The following is a 22,231-nucleotide window of genomic DNA, read 5'->3' on the forward strand; positions in this document are numbered from 1 at the left end:
CAGAACACCAGCACACCAAGTCTTTAAAGTCCGGGACTTATCTCAAACATGAGGTAGAACTGTGAGATGTACAATGAAGACTCACATGACTAGACAACTGCCACAAAAAGTACAATGTAGAGCCAACATCCTGGTACAAACTCCATTCTACTGTTCACGTGACAGGATTGTCCTATGGCAGGATGATAAATGAAACATGTGTATACAACATGCTGATGCAAGGGCAGGGGCGTTCTGTATACTTTTCTATTTTAATTTTATTTTTGAAATAGTTTCTTATGTAGCCCAGACTGGCCTCAAGTTTGCTATGTCATAGAGAATGAACCTGAATCTCTGACCCTCCTGCTTTTACCTTCCAAGTGCTGAGATTATAGGCATGTACCACTGCACATGGTTTTCTTTTCAGTGCTGGGGACTGAACCCTACGGCTTCTGACCTGCTGGGCAAGCGTTCTGACAACGGAGATACACCCCAACCCCCATAGCCACTGCCTTGATTTTTCTACAAACTCAAGTTGCTTGAGAAAACAAAACAAAATGACTGGTCAAAAACATGTTTTAAATGAGTTGATATTTAAAATGTGTTACTGGAGTCTGGAAAAGGTCAAAACCTCTGGCAAAAGGGAGTCTACTCTGTCTGGAAGTGGGGGTCTGGATGGGAGCAGGAGAATGCCAGGGTCAGTTCCAAAACCCTTTAAGTGACATGCAGGGAACCAGGAGACCCTGAGGAATGAATGGGGGAGTGAGGGCACTACTGAGAAATAGACAATGAGAGGATTTGAGTGTGACAGGCTCTGGGATGTCACAGACTGGGATGCACAGAACCATAAGACCTGGCAAACACCTAGTGCAGGCTGCCAGATGATACCTGTCCTGCTGGCTGTCCAAGGACTCTCTGTCCTATCCTTACTTCAACCTCCACAGACAGGTTTCTCCATCCACACCCTCCATTTCTAGATGGTGCTCAGGCTGAGGTGCCCCAAACCCTGCCAGGGCACAATGAGGACACAATTCTTATTTCCAACTCTCCTGCAAATCCTTTCTCTGGCCTGTGCTCCCCAAACTCAACTCTGCCATAATTGCTGGAATCTGTGTCTTAAAAAAAAAAAAAATAAGTGTTCACAGGACACCAGAAGATATGAGTGACCCAAGCACTATTGGTCATCTAACACTCAGGACCACATAACTACATACTGAACACCCCTCTCCCCATGATCCCTGAAGGCTGGGGTGGTCACTCATCATAACCATGGTCTCTAGGTGACAACGAGACTCCAGACCAAGAACACACAGCAAGACCAAAGACGCTGCTGTTTCCTTGTGGGAACCTGAGCTGGGGCCTTTACTCGACCACTTCTGTTTTCCTCTATTTTGTTTTTAATGGCAGAGAGGTAATCAGAAGCAGCCCAGGGCATCTGGGTTTTTTCCTGCCTCTCCTCCAGGCCCCTGTGGACCCTAGGTGCTCCTGACTGTCCTTAATGAACTCGGCATGCAGACCCCAGGCTGCTACGCTAGCACGTAACCCTGGCAAAGTCGTGCCTTGGTTTAAAAGCTGCGTGCACCAGCTCCAGGTCTACGTGATGTATTAATAACGCAGTGCAGGGCTGGAATCTTAACAAATGTCAGAAAAGCTGCAGTGATGACTCACTGCAGCCAAAGGAAAAAACAAGATTTTATAGAGTCCGCAGGAACCACTGTCACAGACGTTTGATGGAAGACCTTGTAAATGTATGCCCTGAGCTCATGCTACCCATATAAAATGAGGGTGGGTACGGCAAGTGCAGCCCCCATGGCGCAACAGGATTAGAACATTCTAACTCTGCATCTTGAGATAATGTTTTTAAAAGTTTCTCTCTTCCGGAGGCACACAGGACCTAATTGATCTTGTTTTCGGTACAAATATCTCACTGATGTTTCAAACAGAGGAAAAACGTCAAAGGACTATTTTTTACTAAAATGTTGATTTCAAGAAATAGAGACTGCTGTTACACAAATGATCAGCCTTTCCGTCTCCTACCTGTTGAGAAAATACTACCCCTCTTGCAAGTTCCCCTGACAAATGTGAGCTCTTTGCTGGGCTCATTTCCTGTACTTTTGTTGAGACCCAGGCCCTGGACATTACAGGCCCATTTATGAAAATGGGAGTGGTAATTGGGACATCTTTTGAAACCATGTCCCCTTCTCTGCACTGGGCCCCCTCTAATTTTCGTTGGTCGGGTTTCAGAGGATGTTTATATACGCCTCTTCCTGGAATTTCACCTCTTTGCTTCAGGAGTGGGCAATTAGAGAGAATTAGGACCTATTTGGTACATGTTTACCCTTAATGGATAGAAAGGCTGAAGCAGCTTTGGGAACACAGTCTGCTAGTCTAATTGAAGCTGGCAATTTTTTGATTCCTCATTTCAGCTCATCGGTATTGTAGCAACCAAGGTCACAAAACAAAAGCTGCAGTCCACCACGGTAATGACGGGCGCAGACTGACAGAAAAGGTCTGTGAGCTCCTGATTGCCTCGCTGAGGCCCAGAGTCAGATGGAGATGAGTGCACGAGGGGGTGGAGGTGGGTGGGTACCACTCCCTTTTTTACAAGTTGCTACCTTGGTGGATTTAGCTAGAAATCCTTCCCTGAGTGGGCCAGGATGCCAACAAGGATGATGCCAAGGGTCTCTTGACCAACGGGTGCACAATGACCCCTTCTGGACAGTATCCCTAGGACACATCCTCCTGGCAGGGAAGTCATGGATCTAGTCTCATTATACAAGGGATGCTCTCTGGCCCAAAAAGAGTTTCCCAGACTGGCTTGTGGGATGTTTGAATAATTCCCTGTAATAAGTAATACCTTTGCCACAACACATGGGGCAGCAACAGCCTCTACAAAGACCTGTGATTTCTAAAACCTGTCAGTGAGGAACTAGCTAAGCTCTGAGACGCCCTGACCACGCTTGTCACTCGGGAACCTGCAATCAGCAGCCTTCACCCAGGGCTGCAACCAGCTGGACTGACAATCTGACCTTCTGGAATCTCCAGCCCCCTCATCTTTAAAGCAGGGGGGCAATAGCAGTAGAAACAAGGCTGCCAATGGACCTAGTGTGCCAAAGACCCAGCACTTACAGACTCAAACTCCAAAGGCCTTAGATGACTACAGATCTGTACTCCTCATCTTAAGGATGGAGTAAGGATGACTTTGAGGCTGAAGGCAGAAGCTGGGGTCACATCAATAGGCAGGGCTGACAAGGGGCTGGGTTCAGACACTAGAAGACAGCTCCAGACAGCTGCCTATTCTGGACCCATGTACCCATTCTGAGCTCTGTCTACTGATCACCTGATACTTTCTAAGCTAATGGAAGCACAAAGTGTCCAGTCATGGACCTCTGCATGGCCATCTCTGGTTACACAGGGGCTGTGTTTCATTACAGAATAGGCACAGCTAGGCTCTGGTCCCATTTTCCAGACAGAGAAACTGAGACTCAGAAATGGTTCGTCACAAAGACAATGACCATGACTGAGAACCAGGACTCCTTTTCCTAGCAGGGACTTTTGCCTTGAGCCAATCTACAGCAGTAGTGGGACAACTCCTGGCGGGGGGGGGGGGGGGGGGGGGAGATGGTCACTCTGACTTTTTCTGCCCTACTGCCCTATGTCCCTAAACATACATATTTGCCATACCCTAACTCAATTTGAGACCCCTACCCCCACAGTTCCCTAACCATCCACATACAGGATGACCCAGAGAACGTGCTGGAAGGCAAAAAAAAAAAAAAAAAAAAAAAAAACCTACACAGCTGTGGTCCCTGGTGACCAGAAAAGACATGTGCTCACTCTTTGGCCCTTGTATGTACGAGCCTCTTTCCCCAATTTTCCATTCTGGACTATTGCTTGGCCCCATTCTGTCTCTAAAGCATCTTTTGGGCTTCAGGCCCAATGTGACCACATTCTTCCTTATAGTTAGCTACTCCTATCGCTCTGCTCCTAGAGACTTCCACAGATCTAGCCCTGGGAAGGACAAGCTCAAGGGTCCCCAGGGTCAGACAGTGGGTGGGTCACTACGTGGGTCATTATACAGCAGGGGTCTGCTTCTAGGAGCAACAACAGACACACACACACACACATGAACACACACACACAGAGCGAGGGGCCCACACACAGCACCCTGGGAACACACACACCATGTCGAGTAGGTAATTGAGTTTTTCTTCCTTTCATCTGAAGAAAGGGCACCTTCCATTGACAGGAGCCATTCACAGGACCTGGGAAACTCATCGAAGCTAGCTCTCCCAATTATCCCCAGGTGGCTGTGCTCCACAGGGCTCCCCCACATTCCTTTCTGCCTGAGCCTTTGTTTCCAGCTGCAGCAGCCTCAGAGCTCCCAGGCTAAGAGTCTCCTCCTTAAGCCCTAGCCAAAGACCCTATTCACTAAGAGAAGAGAAGGCCAACTCAAGGTGGTGGGGAGCCAGGCTGTGGGGCCCCACTCCCAGGCTAGGGGAGGGAGGACCTCACCATCTGCAATTTTCTCTTAAGTCCAAGGAAACTAGAGAGCAATTAAGAAAGTCAAGACTGCACCATACCCTCCACCCCTATTCTCGCCTTAGTTAATTCCTCTCCCACGCTCATCCTGCTTGAGTTGGGGGGGTGGGGGCTACTGGCTTCGGTCACCTGACACCTGCCCTACACACACACACACACACACACACACACACACACACACACACACTGGACTTGGGGATGGAGGAAGATGAAAAAAACAAACATAGACAATGCCTCTGAGAAGCTCAGCCTCCCCCACACACACACTAGCCTCAGGGCCAGACAATCCCAGGACACAGCAGACATTTGCATCAAAGATGGAGGTCTAGGTAGGTCCCTCTCCTAACACTGTTCTGCTCTGTGGCACCGCTGCTGTGTTTCTAGGTGCCCAAAAGAAAATACCATCAGAGGTCCCTAATAACCTCCTAAGTATCCCTGACTCATACCAGACTAATTTTTCTATACCACAAAGGCGCCCTCACTCTGAAATACCCCCCTTCCATGGTAACCTAGAGAGCCTGAGGTGTCCATGAATAGCCAGGGTTTACTCAGGGCCACCCACCACCCACCCAGTGCCTCTCTCCCTTAAAGACTGCTGTGCTTAAAGTAGTCCCACCCAGAAAGACCCAATTCTAGAATTTTTCCATCTTCTCTCACTAGGGATGGTGGCCTAACCCTTACTTTCCTCCTTCTTCGGTCTGAGAGGGACAGGGCTCAAAGCAACAGAAGAGAGGGTAGCTCTTGGGACTCAGTCTGTTAAATTCCAGTCTCTAGAGAAGAAAGGGCTCCCAGGGCAGCTGCCCCCACCCAGTTCCTCCAGCATGGCTTCTTCATTGTCCTTCTCTGTCCGCTGCTCTGTAACCGTTGAGGGCCTTAATTTACCTCCCTCCACCCTCCCCCTCTGTGTGATACCCCTTACTCTTCACTAACCAGCTCATTAAAATATCAGTAGATTTTCTTTTTATTCTAAGTCAGATTGCTCATAAAAAAAAAAAATGTAAGTTACTCCATGTAAATGAAGGAATAAAAAACATATGCGTCCTGCTGCCCCGAAGTCTTGCCAGGTTTTGACATCATTTAGAGAAATGTACTTGCGAATACATTTGGGGTTTGAATCACACAAGTCAGGGGCCCTGAAGACTGCAGCCAGCAGCTTGCAGGCGGAAATGAAGAAGCAAAGACAGTCCCCCCTCCACGAGGAACCTCAACTTAGTTTCTGGCATCCCTTTCCTGCCCACCCCCTGGGGCAGATGGACATGCACTCCCATAGGAAACCGTTATCTTTTCCCACAGTCTGACCTCCTCGTGAAGCACCAAGTTAGAATGCACTCTGGGGCGCTAAGTACCTCCTATCACCATGGTAAATGACCAGAGACCACCTCCCATCTTCCCACCAGGTGACAAGATCCCTGTGCCTGCTGTCTAGGCAATTTGGGCCTCATTTCCCCCTTCATGACTTAGGCCTTGTCCAAAGCATCAAAAAGAATTTTACAGAAAGCTATCATGTCTTTTGATTCTCACAAGTCCCAGCATCTTGGCAGTTCCTAAGACTCTCACCCGAGGGGCTAGTTGATTGTATAGTAATTGAGAGCCTAGTATACTCTTGCTTCTTTAACCTAATGTCACACAAAATCTACCAAAGACGTATCTGCCTGAGATTTAGCTTCCACAACTCCTGACATCAATCAAACTGTACCTTCATGAAAAGCCTGTTCTTAAACCCTGGGAGGGTATGTGGGGCTGACTGCAGAGTGTGGGGAGTATTCTGGGATAAGTGGGCATATTGGTCTCATGGTTGGGTCTGTTCGGCCTCCTCTTAACCTAGCCTAACCCCTTGGCTCAGTCTACCTCCCAAGTTCTCGGCTGCCCCTAATGAACAAACTCAGAGCTGCAAGCCCGTGGCTCAGCTCAGACTACCTACCCAGTGGCTTTGTCTAAGCTCGGGATTTGATGCCCCTGGGAGCTAGTATCCTGCCCTGAGGCCCCTCCTAGCCCTCCTCCCTAGCCACGTCACTGTGTTTGCAGGTTGCTCAGTAAATGCCAGCTACGGAGTAAATGTCACAAGACAGAGCCTTCCAGGTGCTTTAGGCACACACTCCCTCCTCCTTACAGCCTGCTGAGCTCTCTAGAGAGGGGAAAACAGGCAGGCAAAGGCCAGGCCTGGGTGCTTGGCCCCCTCATGAATTAGGTTTTGTTTGATAATAAGATCCCCAATCCCATTTCCACTTCAGAGGGGAAAAGGCGGAGCTGTAGAGGGGCCACCTATAAATCTCTCTCGTTTAATGAGAGTATCATGGAAGCTGCATCCAAAAGCAGAGATATCATGGAAAAGGCAAGGCCTCCATGCAGGTGAACATGTTGGGAGGAATCTTGAGGCAGTGGCATGAAGTTCAAAGTATCAAAGGATAGCAACTAGGCCAAGGTCAGACCTGGACCCAGTCAAAGTACCCCAGTGTCTCACACCACCTAAAGCAGGGCGAAGCATAAGGACTCTCCTCATTAAGTCACCTTAATGCCTTCCCTTCTCACCTGACCCTTCAACCCTTTGTGTAAAGCCTGGTCCTACCCCCTCCCCTAACACATACAAGCCTCCAATGACTCTACGAATATATATATATATCTTGAATAAGTGAACCATTCTTTGTGGTTCAAAAACCAGCGAACACATGATGAAGTCTTCTGTGTCTTCTCCACCATATTCCTGTCTCAAAGCAATGTCAAGGGTGAGGAAAAGAAAGACAACCTCGCTCAGAATTACCATCTCATTAGACGGCATTGTCAAAGCTCCATGTATGTATGCAAGGCTGAAATTGTCTAAGTAATAAACAGCGTTGCCATGGCTGGTGGAGAGAAATGTCTCCCCACCAAGAGTGGATAGCCACCTGTGTCCCTATCTCCGAATGAGACAAGGCTGGAGCTGGTGGTCGGACAAGGCCAAGTGCCTGTCAATTCATATCACGAACATAGTCGGATTGACTGTGTGCCTACTGTGTTTCTGAGTGTAGACTATATGTGCCCTACCCCCACTTACCTTCTCTGGTTCCCTGCTAGACAGGGGCCAGGATGGACTCCCACACGTGCTGTCTCGTGGCAACAGTCTCAGCTCCAGGCAGCGTTCAGGCATCCAGGTTCCGAGGTGAATGTGAGAAGCGTGGTGAGCTGCACCCTCCCCGTGTATCCTTCTTGAGTGAAGATGTAATGTCAGTGAATTCTAACAAAGTTGTGTTTGTCGGCGCAAGAGACTTACCCCAATCCAGGATGGTCGAAACGTGCCGTGGGGTCCTCGCGCTGGGCATCCTGGGGTCCTCGCGCTGGGCATCCTGGGGTCCTCGCGCTGGGCATCCTGGGGTCCTTGCGCTGGGTGTCCTGGGGTCCTCAGTCTTCTCTTCTTCAGCCGGCATGGCCGGTGGGCAATGCCAGCTTTGAGGAAAGGCAAAAAATTAGAATTCCTACAAGTGAACACCCTGAAAGAAAGAAAAACCACCTGTACTCACACGCATGAAGACACGCAGCGGCCTCACCTGCTCTTCTGTGGAGATGGGCAGCTCGTGGAACCTGAGCACAACAGGAAATGGCACAGGAAGACGCGACAGGCCTGGATAGTAGCCCCCAAAACAACACCAAATGGTCAGCAAGGGGCCTAGGAGGGCGGAGCCATGGACTCTCAAGGACACCGTGGTGGTTAAGTGTGGTAAACACCCACCAGGAAAGGACGACGACTACGAGTTCGAGTTCGACGAAGACGACACCAGGATCTCCAGAGCCAGCAAGTCAAGTCATAAACCTGTTTTAAGACCCTGGTCACTCAGCCCCTGGAAACTAGGCCCACAGGAGAAGAAAAACCAGCAAGGGATTGTCCAACAGGCACCAGGGAGGCTGTTGGCAACTGAGGTGAGTTTGGGGAGGCGGAAGTCGGGGGGGCGGGGGGGAGAGCGGACCACAAAGGGATGGGGACCTGGTAGCAAGGCTAAGGGGAGCAGGTGGACCAGGTTAGCCACAGTATGGACTTAGCAAGAGAAGCCAGACTGTAAAGCAGAGGTAGGAATGGCTGAAACCCGTGGGAGAGGTTGGCATAGGATGCACCCAGGGACACTGAAGCAAAAGGTAGGTGTTAGGGGAGACACTATGAAAAAAGGCTATGCAAGCAGATATCAAGTGGGTGATGAACCCCGGCACTGTAGAAGCGGGGGGGGGGGGGGTTGGGGGGGCGGAGGGCGGGGGGGGGGGGGAACCCAGTAGGTAGAGAAGAGCAGGTGGGCAGCCAGGCAGAGGCGGGGCCTGCACATGCTCTCTAAAGGCTCCTATCATGGGACACAGTCATCAGCCATATTTGGGGACAAAAAGGCTGGACTGTGTCCCAAGGGGAGGAACAAACTGTGGAAAGGGTCCAAAAGCCTCAGACCCCCATCCATCACCCTCAAGAGGGAGACCTGTGTGGCCAGGACAGGCACATCACAGCTGTTCCTCGGATCTAACCTCAGCTCTAAGCTGCAGGGCCAATAGCCCATACTCAGCCATGAATGGGGAGGGAGGCAGAGAGGGGGGCAAGGCCCTGGGGGTGGGCAGGCAAACCAGGCCCACCCCATGCCCTCTGAATGCTCTCTACGGAGCCAGAGACCACTGCTCTGGCTCCCAGACAACCCCCCAGCTTGCCCTCCCTGGGAAGCAGAGGCCATCAAGGGACAAGCTAGGTGGCAGGTGCCAAGCCCAGGGCCAGGACCATGGGCACGCTCAGTTAGGATCAACTGTGGATGACAGAGTAAACGCGCGGACGAATGCAGGGCGCAACCATAGAACCCCTCAAAGGGGGCTGAGACTAGGGCAGGTGGCTACAGGTTCCCAAGTACCTTGAACCCCCCCCCCACTCCCCCTGACCCTTAGCTGCCCAGGTGTGGCAGTTGAACCCATCCATTCGTCCGCCTGTCCCACCATACATCATCCCACATACTCTTACTGAGCCCCACTATTTACCGGGTTGGTGCTGGGACACCCAGAGGAGGAGTGGGTGGCCTAGGGGCACCCCAAAAGGGGCCAGATCCAATTGGGAGAGGGAGGGAGACAAACAGAGGGAGGCTGAGACAGAGAATGGAGGGGGAGGAATGGGTAATAAAGGCAGAAAAAAGTTGTTCTCAGAAGAATTGGGGGACTGGTTCTTTTCCTGCCTTCTCCCTCCCCCTCCTTGGCCTCATCTCAGTAGCTTCCTGCTTGATCCCATAGATACTGAGTACCCAAAATGCTCTGGGCCTGTGGGTCAACTACTCTTAAAGCCAGCTTAGATGCCTGGACTGAAAGGGGAGGAGGACTGTTATACCCACTGGTGGGCAGAGGCACCCTCGAGTGTCCCAGGAAGTGGACTAAGGGGTGAAAAGCAAACTGTGCTCCAGGAAGCAGTTACCTGGAGTCCTACTTACAGGCTTCCTGCCTTTCAGAACATCAAGGGCTGAGATGGTAGAGGAGGAGGTGGGGGAGTTGTGAGGGAGGGGTCTTGTTTGAATTGCTCAAGGCTAAGTTGGGAGGCCTGATGACCTAAAACTGTAAAATACTGAACAAAGGCCCTCTGCACGTTCCCTAGTTTTTTAGCTACTCCTTGAGTGTCAGAAGTGGCTTCAGGGACCTATGATTTCAATGTAAATATTATCGATAGATATTTGAGACAAGGGGCGCTGCAGAGAGTGGAAGCCTCTATGAATGACTGTGCACTGTGGACAGCGGGCCTCGAGTGGTTTCTACTTCCCTAGGCCTCAACTCTGTCCTAGTGCTTTAACTTCAAGTCTAGCATGGTGCTGTTCTGGACCCACTGAGGAAAATGGGTGAAGGGAGTCCCCTTCACCTGGTTTGTTAACTGGGGAACTAGCAGGAGTCTAGGTGACAAGGAATGACTGTGGCCCTTAGGAAGTTCTTGTAGCTCCTTGACTCAAAGCTACCTTCAACTTCCAACCCCGTTCAATGGGTCTTGCACTGGGACTGACCAGGGCTTCAAGGAGGAGGGAAATCTACAACAGGGACATTAAAGAGGGCCTTAAGAATCCAAGGCCCTCCTACCCCTCAGCCACCAGCTCAGCCCTCATTATGATAAATAGTGTTGTTCCTTTGCAGACAAAGAGGGCTCCTTTATGAGATGGCTATCGGAGCCCAGCAGCGACCTCATTAGCACTGCAGCCTCTTCCTTCCACAAGGCCCAAGATTAGCCCCGTGTTCATTAAGGAGAAAGGGCAACAAGTAGAATAGAACTGGAAAAAAAAAGGAAAAAAAAGCAGCTGGGGGGGGGGGGGGGCCAGGGGTGGCTCTGTCCCGTGAGCTGGACATTCCTTGAGACCCTTCCCCTTCCTGTACCATCGGGACTTAATCACCAGTCCAGGGAGGCATTAGGGAAGGGGCAAGTGGTGCATAGCTTAAACCTCAGGAGAGGAACTCAAAACCCTTCAGTGGGGCTATGTGATATCGAGGCTTCCTGGGATGTGTCACTGGGTAATCAACTTAAAAGCTTCCTTCTGGTTTTTCTCCCCTAAGCCCAGGCTAACCTAGGAGGAAAACTTTCCCTAGTTGAGGTTTGGGTGGGTATTTTCTAAATCCCCTTTCCTTGCCTTTGCTGTCTCTAATGCTCACCTGCCCCCACCCAGCCAACCCCCCCACCCCCACCCCTGCTCTTTGGTCTTCTCTGTGGGAACCTAACTTTGAGAAAACTTAATTGTGACCCAAATTACATTTGCTCAGGGGCACCTAATTGGTTTCCCTTCCAATCCCTCAGCTAAGGAGTCTGCAGTCTTACCTGGTGGAGCTCACCTGGCCTCCCAGCTGAAGACCATTAACCCTGTTTTAACCAAGGTAGCTTGGAAGAACTGACCTAGACCGTGGTCCCACCTTTTCCTAGGACCTGAACCCAGACCACCAACCCCAGAGTGCTCTAGGCAGCCCTGGAAGCTGGGTAGCCTGAGGCAGGTTTGGGAAACTGAGAGGACTAAGAATGTTAAGTTCCCAGGGAAAGTGAGAAAAGTTGTGTCCATGAAGCCAGTAATGTGGAAATAGAAGGGAACCAGAGCCGTGAAGCCATGGAACAGCAGGAATGGAGATGCATGTGTCCTTGTGTCCAGCCAGGCTGGAATCGTGCCAAGGGTCAAGCTACAGAAAAGTCTTTACCTGAGCGAGAGCCGTTCGATGGAGAAGAGCGAGTCAGGAAGCAGTGGGTTGGAGGGGAAATTGGAGGTGAGGAAGGAAAGCAGCGAGTGTAGACAGGCCTCGAGAAGCCGGGCTGTGAAGGAAAGACAGACACTGGAGTGGCAAGGAAGGAAGACAGGGGGAGGCGGGACTCCAGGTGAGCACAGTGGAGTCAGGAGTCCAGAGAGGAACTGGAGGTGCAGGCTGGAAACAGGTACATGTCCACTGCTACTAAAACTGAAGAGACCATGAGGCTAACGATATGTGGGGGCCCCATCAGAAACCACTTGGCGACCTCTGCTTCCCTGCGTGACGGCAGGCCGGCCCTGGATCAGGACAGGAAGTTGTGAGCATCAAATGAATGGACAATTGCAAGAGAGGGACCAGGGTAGCTCCAGTCTCCATGTGCACAGAGCAGTACTGCGGACGGAGCAGGCAGTAGTGAGAGACCCTGGCCACTCTGCAAGGCGGAAAGGGTCCCTCCAATTAGCCTGAATGAGCTCAGAGTGGGGTCTCCGCCCACAGCATTTGTCTGCTCCTACGTGGTTCTCCTGCTACCATTTGCCTCATAATCCAATCAGCTCTTTTCAGAGGCCTGGACACTATTGTCCACTCCAAGCCAGTCTTCCCTAAAGCAACCCTTTTTTTTTTTTTTTTTTTTTTTTTTTTTTTTGGTCTTGTCTTGTCTGGACAAAACTGGTTGGTTTAAAAGGCCACCAAAGAAAGTGCTGGTAAAAATGAGGGTCCTAATTACCCTCCCAAAGAGACTGCTCTCATTATCTTTGTACCTCAGCCATAGCCTGATGCACGGGGCACATGGTCAGCATCTCAGAAAATGTTTGTTGAATGAATTTTTTTTTTAATTCTGGAAATTATTTATTGAGCACAAAGACACCCAGCACCTACTGGGTGCTCACTGTTATGAGAGACTAGGGCTGGTTGGTGAGTAGTAGGGACAGCCTTATTGGTTAGTAAGTATTTTGCAATTTCTTGGCGATTTACAAGGCACTTTCTTGTGAGTTACGTCGTTTGGTCTTCAGAAGCACTCTGTGGGGTAGATAAACAGGTTTCCTCCCACCCCCCAGCCCCCCACCTCCCCCCACCCCCCACTTTTTATTCCTCCTTTTTTTTTTAAAAAAAGAAAAAAAGCCTATTTAGGTGTGAAAGGAACTGAAACATGGAAGCTAAATGACTTGTTTGAGGTCACACCATTACTAAGAGGTGAGGTCAGTACATGCTACCAGACTTGGGCCACGCCCCCCCACCCCCAGCAACTCCCCAGGACCACCCGTGGGAAACTAGGATTTCCCATGGTGAAATGTTTGATATGAATTGAAGAACTTTAGGTGGAGGACAGGGGATTGGACCATCAGGGGTCGCCACAATGGCACCCATGTCCAACTTTGACCCCTTCTCTTCTTACCCAATGTGGCAAGAGTTCAGTGTCCTCCGTGTGAATTTAAGTTCAGCCTCACTCGTGAGTGAGGCTGGGCAATCCCAGTTCCTTTTCCCACCTACCTCTTTAAAACTCATGGAAAACAAACAAACAAACAAACAAAAAAACAACCCAATGCCAATTCATCCCTCTCTAGACACGAGGCTACCCCCTCGACACACATGAATTACATAGGAATAACACGGTCACATCGCGTAGAAAGTGCTCTGGAAATGGCCACACACATTACTCATGTCCTTACTCAAAGTCTCCCGGACGACCTGTTGTCTTTAGGAGCCCCTACCTGGAGCAAGGAGAGCCCTGGGCATAGGGGCTCCAGGTCTGCAGGAGAATAGATGAGGCACATGAGACCGTGAGTTGGGGACTAGATCCACCTGCAAACCTTTCAACAAACATGTGCTGAGGTTTCTGCCCAGCCCAGCCTCAGGCTGCTGTAGTTCATTTAATCCTCACAACAGCCCTAGGAGGTTGCTCCTAATGTCCCCATTACCCCAAAAGGAAGGGACATCTCCAAGAAGGTGGGTGGAGGGGGAGGGGACATGCCTTTGGGGGTCAGCCGCATGCTCATTCCAGAAGGAAGCACCCACCCCCACCCCACCCCACCCCACCCACAGAGTTGCCAGCAAGATGCTGGTCGCCCCCGACCCAGGCCCCCCCCTCCTGAGAGGTTCCCAAAGGGACCCTTCTGCTCAGGACATTGTTAGGACAACATGGTCAGTCACAAGGGACGACCCCCCTTCGGGGAGGGAAGCACTCCAGTTCACTAGCAGATGAACACAAGCACAGATGTACAGGAAAGGGCTCAGACTCAAGACACAAGCAGAGCAAAGGTCAAGGGTCATGGCCAGTGCCCCCTCACTAGGGCACTGGTTCAAGGTTTGAACCCCAGAGAGAGACTAGCTGGACACTGGTGATCCTCTTTGTCACTTGTCCCTCGCTGTCCTGATCCAGGGGGGTCCACAAGAAGTTGTTCTGTATGCTAGCAGGTTCCTGGAATCCATGCTCCTGTACAAATAACCAAAGGTTAGAGAATTTATTAAATGCCCAGGTATAGGTATTAATTAAAATTTAAGTTAATTAATTACAACTAATTACAATTACAGCTAATTATTTAACATTTTAAGTTGTCTTTAATGGCTAATGGGTCTGGGGGTAATGAATGGGGAATGGGCAGGAGGAGCCCACAGGCCATATAGCATGCAAGCAACTTGAGGGAGTGGCTGTGGTACCAGGAGGCAGAGGTGCGAAGCAGGTACTTGAGCATCCAGAAGGTGGTCCTGGAAGACTGGTGTGAGCCGATGATGTCATCCCTGAAGAGAGAGCCTATGATATGGGAGGGGGTTGTTAGAAACCACCTTGAGGACCTCTAACGGCCAGCACAAGAACTGCAGAGAGAAGGAGGGGGCAACTGAAAGAGAAGAGAAGGGAGGGGAAGGCTTAGGGGGAAAGAGGGAGGGGTGGGAGGGATCAGGGAGCAGAAGCAGGGATGGGGTGGAGGGGAGGAAGAGAAGGGAGGGGTAAGAGGAATGAGGGAAATGGGTAGGGGCGGGAGGAGAAAGGAGGAAGAAGGGAGGGGTAAGAGGAATTGAGGGAAATGGGTAGGGGCGGGGGAGAAAGGAGGAGGGAGGAGGGAGAAGTGGGAGGAGAAAGAGAGGAAAAATGGGAGGGGGAAGATAGAGGAGAAGTGGGAGGGGAAAGAGGGAGAGATGAAATGGGAGGGGGAGGAGGGAGAAAAAATGGGAGGGGGAAGGAGGGAGAAAAGAAATGGGAGGGGGAGGAGGGAAAGTAGAAATGGGAGGAGAAGTAGGAGGAGAAATGGGAGGGGAGGACAGCAATGGGAGGGGTACAGATGAATTGATTGACAGGTCACAAGTGTTAGCTGTGTGCGCATGCGCAACTCTAGCGCTAGTCTGGCGGGCCAAGAACCATTTGCACATAAAGACCGCTAGGGGGCGCTCAGCCCGCACCAAGACTTCAATAGCCCAACCACCTGAGGCACCCCCCCCACCAGCGCCAGGGCGCAGCTGCTAGAGCTAGACTGACGTAGGAGGGGGGAGGGTGCCCAACAGGTTTCAGGCTTAAGGGAGGGGGGCATAGCCCACGCCAGCCATCTTTAAGGGTCGCTATGCACCCCCATCGCCTCTCCCAGATACCACTAGCCAGAGCCATTTTCCAGACATGACGCAGCACACACACAAGCGTCTAGGAGCCGCCTTGCACCAAAGCCACCACGATAAAGACCCTGCAGTAAGGGGCTGCCCCCAGACCACAATTCTACTCCTGATAAGTAAAAGCAGAACGCTGCCCCTACCATTAATAAATCCAATTAAACATAATTAAAATTTAAAGACTCAGTTCTTAATACGCAACACTCATTTTTGAGGTCTTCAGCTATGACAAAATAAAGGCAGACCACCCTACCTCACCCCCCCATCAACACCCTTCTCCCCAAAACCTTGACCCCCCCCCTTTGCCACGTCAACTCTCAAGACCCTTAGGGATGACGCCTAATTAACATTTTTGTAATTATTCTTCCTCAAAAAGCCACACCTTTCTAAGACCCCCAGAAAACAAAAATCAATGAAAATAAATTAATCTGCGTCCACGACACCCTAAATCATGCAGCCACTGCAGATGACGCCATCTCTGACCTGTGTAAGTCCTGCAAGCGCACCTCAGTGAATCCATGTATCTACTAACATTTGCCCTTAGGTAAATGGAACCCACGGTCCCGCAGCCCTTCTCGTGCTCGACCCCCTCCTACAGAACAAAGGCCACCTCCTCTCCCCTCCCCACCCCGCCCCCCAAAATTCCGCAGTGCCACCAGCGCCCTCTTGCGGCCATCAATAGAACATTCTAGAAACCTGCCACGTAGCAGCCCACAGGCGCCCCCCCCCCCACCAGCCAGCCTAGGATGAGGAGGGGGTGGCCGGGGGGGGGGCTTGACAGGGACAAAGGAAACGGCAAAAGGTGATTTACCAAAAGTCAGAAGCCTTCAACACGTCAGAATCCTGCCGCAGCCATAATGCGCAATGCTGAAAAGAGCCCTGCCTCCAAATTCCCAATAGCTCACCCCCCCACCTCCACACACCCCCTTTTGCGCATTTCTCTTTTCCTTCCTATGAGACGCAAGGACATGGTTTTTTTTCCTACGTCAGCCCACCTCCCACATCTATTCTCCCTGCGCCCCCGATTCCTTGACCCTAGCGTCGACTGCAGCCTTTCCTATGTGGTCTGGGGGTCTCCGGGAAGATTTGCCTTTGACATCATCTCTTTCCGCTGTTAAAGTGGCTGCGTCAGAAATCGGATTGTAATGGTTACATTTTTTTCCCCCTATATTTTTCCTGAGGTCAGGTCTATACTAAACCCACGTATCGGGATTCGGAATTGCTGGTGAACGTGAACCTCTAAATCTTACGCCCACGATCCACCGAGAACCTTGCTAATGGCTGGGAGAAAAAGATGGCTCAAGACCCCTCTTTTCAGGTACCTCCCCTCCCTATTTTAAGGGGCTTGCAGGATGCATCGCCGCCATGTCTCCCACCATTAATGTGGTTCTAAAGGGGGCTTTGAACCGCCAAAATCAGGTTTTTAGACCCCAGAAACAAAAATACACTGGATTTGGGGGGCAAATATCTCATTATTGCCGTTTTTCTTAATTAGGGTCTTTGCTACGCAGCCCACTCTCAAGTGAGAAAAAAGCCCTAGTGGACCCCCCCCCCCCCAAAGGAAAATGTGCCTGAGGATTCTTTTCCTGACAGAATTTCGTGTCGGATGCTGGGGACCAGGCTAATTAAGGGGCTGCCTTTGGGAGAAGGTCCCCAGCACTGGCCTTTCGGCATGTCCAGGAGGACAGAGCCGAAGCCAGAAGGAGATGTCGTCTTCATTTTTGCGCATCCTTCTAGGCAAAGGATGGCCAACCACTCACCAGGTAAGAGCTTCTTCTGTGGACGCCCCGGGTCTCTGGAAGAGCTGCAGCCAAGGCCAGCAGAGCCGAGGCGAGCTCTATTCCAGCTCTTCGTCTTCTGCGCTAGGGGCTGGCTGGGTGGGGTTTATATAAAGGCGCAGAAGGGGTGGTCTTTGACGTCAGCGCATTCTGCTGCAATGCGCTCATTTCTCTAAAAGTGATTGGCCGGAAAAATGAGCCCCCCGGATTCTATGACAAATTGCTGTAGCCGCACCCAGACTGCAGCAAAGAACGAAGGAAAAAAAAATCTGCCGCAGTGCCCCTGGCCGCCATGACCAACACCCTATGGTCGCTGGTGATTTTTCCCTACATGAGCCCTAATTGTGGATGGAAGGGCGATTTGTAGACACAATCTGGGGAGAAATAACCCCAACTGGTGATTGTTCTCAGGCAGACAAGAATAAAGGTGGGGTACCGGGGATCGGCAGATGGCTTGCCTGGGTTTTCAGAACATCAGTCAGAGGCTCGGGCTTAGGAAAGGAGAGCGTTGTTTTTTCCTAATTGCACTGGAAAATTTAAAAAAAAAAAAAAAAAACCAGATAAAATAATTGATTCCCAAACGTTAGACCGAGGCTGTCACACCCCCCCCACCCACACACACACACAGAGCACCCTGATTCTGACGCACTATCTTGATACGGGAAATTTGGCATCTTTGAGTCAAAAGGACCTTGATTTTTAGTCCTGGGCTTTATGGAAGAAACAACCTGTGCACCAAAAACCTTGCGCTATTCATTCCTTTTCCCGAGGATCCATTTCTGCCCGTTAAGGGGGTACCCAGCAACCCGGAGTGTAGTGTGAATATAGACGCAACTGTGCCCCCCTTAGAAAAGGACTTCATTAGTGAAAATAGGGTCCTGTGTGTTAATGCTTAGAGTACACCCCCAAATCGGGTTGATTCCCCACTCTTTGAAAGGTGCACCCCCCCCCCCTCCGCAGCCCAAGCAGACAGACAGTGACACATGTTGCTATGGCGCATAGCTGCTGGCTGCGTACGCACTGAGACTTGGCACAGGAGAACTAATCCCTAACAGGTGGTACCCCCGGCTGCTCTGCCCTACCCTAAGTGGCAAAGTGGGCAACACGTCAATCAAATGTCCCCTCGCAAAGGTCAAAATGCTGTTGAAAGGGACGAAGGATCTATCTTAGGGTGACAGGTGGGTGGCAACTGTGAGTCCAAAGAAGAAGCGTCTGGTGACAGAAAAGGAGCGAGAATGATTGAGACCCTAAAAGGAAAATCAGAGGCTCCATGGAGGACATGAAGTTGGAAGAGACCCCCCCTCCGCAGACCCCGGCCTTATTTACGGCTCTGCAGCTGCTTTCACGCACGTAAGCCCCTTATGGCCAGCAATCCTAGGATGCCACTGTAACTCGGGTCTTGGGGCTGAGAGGCACTGAGAAAAGCTACCGCTGAGCCCAGGGTTACCGGTCCTCAGCTCTCCGGTGAGATGACTCAGGCCTTTTCAGGGGTGGGGGCGTTGTTCATGTCGGAGCTGAGGAACTACGCAGGGTGAAAATGGAGGTTTAGGGCTTTGGGGGCTTCACAAAGAGCTATCTGAATGTGCCAGATACTGGGAGAGAAAGAAAACACCCCATTTTGCAAGCAGCCCCCCAAAAGAAGGCCCCTGACAAGCTAGAAAGGCCTTCACCAGCCACAGACGTCATCAATGCAGCAAAAAAACATGGCTCCCAGCACCCTAGTCAACAGGAGACATTTATTAACCCACAGTACAAATAGCTAGGAAACAGCCAGAGCTGGCTGGGGCCAATCATCAGTAAGGAGACCCTGTCGTCAAGCCCCTGTGACCAATCAGACACCAGAAGGCCCAGTTGCTAGCCTCTGGGGGCAGAGGAAAGGGGTGCGCATTGTCATGGAGGCTCTTGTTCGTGGCCCACGCGTGGGATTGCAATGGCCACTAGAGAGCATCAGTAGCCATGTACTAGGGGTCCCTGAACGCTGTCAGCATTGCAGCCCCCAAAAGAAAAGAAGCTGGAGCCTGGTGCAAGCCGCTGGCGAGCACTGAAAGAACCCTCAGATACCCAACGGCCATTCTTTGTGCTCCAGGCCCTGTGTCCTTGAGGGAAGGAGGGCCTCCACAGCAAAGTCAGCCTCTGCATTTTTTCCTGGGCCCCTCATTCCTAAGCCTGTTCCTGGCAGCAAACCGTATCCTTCTGCTTCAAAGCCTTTACTGACAGGCCAAGGTAACAGACTCTGGAAGCTATGTGTTTCTGACGAAAGGGCTGTGGTTAGAATCTCAGCTCTGTTCCCTCCTGGCTGTAAGGCCAAGGTCCAGGCCCTTCCCCAATCTGGGCCCCTATTTCCTCATCTGGAAAAAGGAAAGAGTTGGACAGGAGAGTCCCCAGGGAGACTTCCAGTGCTGCTTTGCTTGATTTGAATGTATACATCAGGCGAGTCAAATGTCTTCCAGAACATTCTTCATGACAGTAATTAGTATCAGGTGTATGCTGCAGTCCATGTGGTTACTTCATCGCTGAGCTTGTCTTTCCATTGTATTTTATTTTATTTTAAACAGAACTCTATGGCAACATGTTTGTCCTTCTGGCTTCCTAAAAAAAGGGAAAAAAAAGAAAGATGGGGTAACGGGGGGCAGCAAAGACCGCTGTAAACGAATCTCTACAGAGCACTGTGGTTTAGCCACAATTAAAAAAAAATCCATATGTTTAAATGTTTTTGTCAGTTTCTCTGACGCTGAGAACCTAACTCCTTAAATATTTATTGGTCCAAAGCAATGGGCGAGATTCTGGAAGAAGCCAAACCTATGCTAATGTTTAGACGGTAACTGTTTCTCTCTCTGGGCAATGCTACTATGCTACCCTGCTCAAAAAGTATATGTGAAGGCTCTATTGGTATCTATGAAGGAGAACAGACAGGCAGATGCATGTTTGAGAAAGAGTACTTTCTCTCTTGAGTGTTACAACGTGGCTCTCTTGTAGGCTGGAGAACAGCCAGCTTTCCAGACCAGCGGCTTACCTAGCCTCCTCCTCCTCCCCTTCCCTGTAGATCTAACTCGTGGTATATAGATTTTTCCTTCTTTTTAACTCATTTCTTAAGACAGGGTACCCCAGGCAAGCCTCAAATTCATTATGGTTCAGGCTAACCTCAACCTTACAATTCTCCCATCTTTGGCTTTTGGAATTTCAAGCAGGGTTCTCATTTATCTATTCATTTTTAGTTTTTTTTTTTTTTAATTCATATTTAGGAACTCAGAAAGCTAATGTGAGCTGGATGTGGTAGCCTGAGTCTCTAATCCCAGCAGAGACAGATAAACCTTAAAGATCAAGGCCAGCCAAGACATAGTAAGACCTTGTCCACAAATATAAAATTTAAAAGAAAAGGCTACGTGAGCAGCCTCTCACACCATGTACATATTTGTGGTCAAAAATACAGATGTCCTCAGATTCAGTTAGGAAGTGAACGCAAGGTCTTTTTTCCTTTCCCAAGCATAGGTTAATAATGCACTCTTGTAAAACCATGCTGACGGCTATTGTAAAACAGCATATAAATGCTGCCTGCTCAGAATAGCCCTTCCAGAGTTCCTCTAGACGTCACTGTCCTCCAGATGCCCAGATATCTCTGGGCCACATGCTTCCGAACCCCTTCCTAACACACAGAGAATAATACCCTTGTAAAACCATGTTGAGGACTATTGTAAAATAGCATATAAATGCCACCCGGAAAAACGCATCCAGAGTTCCTCTAAACGTCACTGTCCTCCAGATATCCAGATGCCCAGATATCTCTGGGCCACATGCTTCCGAACCCCTTCCTAACACAGAGAGAATAATGCACTCGTAAAACCGTGCTGAGGGCTATTGCAAAATAGCAATTCAATGCTGTCTGGAATAGGGTTTACAGAGTTCCCCTAAATGTCACTGTCCTTCAGATGCCCAGATATCTCTGGGCCACATGCTTCCAACCCTTTCCTATCACACATAGACAAGGAGGATCTTTAGGCTGGGTTTCTTTGGGAATTGAAAGGGGCTGTTTTCTCCTGCGGTGTTAGGCACCATCAGGAAGAGAAGGACTCAGAAAATATTAATCAATAGAACCCCCATCTTCTGGGAGTATGAACCTCTCCTTTAGAAGGCATATCAGCCCCAGATCTCCAGTGTCAGAAGTCCCCTGCTCTCCCTAGCTTCTCAGTGTGTTGCAACCTTGGCTTGCAAAGAAGAGTTGGCCAGATTGTAGATGCAGAAAGAAAAATTGGTCCCCCGCCTTTTGCAGAAGACTAAGAGTAAAGTTCACTTCCTGACAGACTGCAGAGCTTCATGGCAGGGCCTGTGTACGTGTCATGTTTGAGGTATATCAGCTTGAGCCATAGCCAAGGCCAGCGGCGATCCAGGGGTAATCGTTTCCCAAAGAGAATCATCCCTTGCTTTATCTTACTGGATACACAACGTGGGAGAGAAGGGGGCTTTGCTCTTCAGGGCGTCTTCTCTTAAGCAGGGGTCACTGAGAAAGTTTGAAAGCAACCCTCCCCACATGGTGAGAGGACCATAGTTGTTCTGAGTAAATGGATTTGAAATATATTTTTCTCCCTTATGACTTTTCAACTAATGTGTGTTACTTAAAAACTGCACTTAGGAAAAGAAGAGGAAGAAGAAGCAAGAGAGATGGCCTAGCAGTCTCAGCTCTTTCTCTTGTGGAAGATTTGAATTTGTTTCCCAGAACCTGTAGAATGGCTCACTAGAAACTGTAACTCCAGCAACACCGGATCTTATGGCCTCTGAGGACACCACGCAGCCATGAGATGCAATGCACACATGCAGGTAAGCACTTGTGAACATAAACTCAAAACGAATACATCTAAGAAGAAAGTTAGGAAAAAAAAAAAAAAAAAAAAAAAGGAAAAGACAAAAAGCAGCCATCAGGAGCTGAGGAGAAGGAGATGGCTGAGTGGATAAAAGGCTTGCAGCCCAAGCATGAGACCCTGAGTTTAGATCCCTGTGTAGAAATTCAGACACTGAAGCCAGTCCCTGTAATCTTCACCAGATAGAAAGGTGAGCTTTGAGTTCAGTAAGAGACTGTCTCAAAAACAAAAAAAGAAAGAAAGAAAGAAAAAGAAAGGTAGGACTTAGGGCATTATTCAAGATGGCACAAATTTCAGCTT

The 22,231-nt window shown here is 50.0% G+C and overlaps 1 protein-coding gene across 7 annotated transcripts in view; it reads right to left on the reverse strand.

Annotated features, from left to right (window-relative positions):
* Nucleotides 1–17,173, reverse strand: part of LOC143436778 (uncharacterized) — a 31,495-nt gene extending 14,322 nt beyond the window's left edge. For 3 of the 7 annotated variants that reach the window (XM_076921175.1, XM_076921174.1, XM_076921176.1), the window contains exons 1-6: nucleotides 17,061–17,164; nucleotides 14,362–14,455; nucleotides 13,416–14,137; nucleotides 11,659–11,770; nucleotides 8,043–8,116; nucleotides 7,769–7,941 (exon numbers count right to left, since the gene is read on the reverse strand). In XM_076921175.1, the coding sequence (XP_076777290.1) occupies nucleotides 7,769–7,941; nucleotides 8,043–8,116; nucleotides 11,659–11,770; nucleotides 13,416–13,440 (384 nt within the window). In that variant the 5' untranslated portion in view covers nucleotides 13,441–14,137; nucleotides 14,362–14,455; nucleotides 17,061–17,164. Of the gene's footprint in view, nucleotides 1–7,768; nucleotides 7,986–8,042; nucleotides 8,117–8,224; nucleotides 8,306–11,658; nucleotides 11,771–13,415; nucleotides 14,138–14,361; nucleotides 14,456–17,060 lie in introns of all 7 variants that reach the window. The other 4 variants (XM_076921172.1, XM_076921173.1, XM_076921177.1 and 1 more) reach the window with 3 other exon arrangements.
* Nucleotides 17,174–22,231: the final 5,058 nt, after the last annotated feature.

Source organism: Arvicanthis niloticus, chromosome 23 (assembly GCF_011762505.2).
Source record: "Arvicanthis niloticus isolate mArvNil1 chromosome 23, mArvNil1.pat.X, whole genome shotgun sequence".
Taxonomy (NCBI): domain Eukaryota; kingdom Metazoa; phylum Chordata; class Mammalia; order Rodentia; family Muridae; genus Arvicanthis; species Arvicanthis niloticus.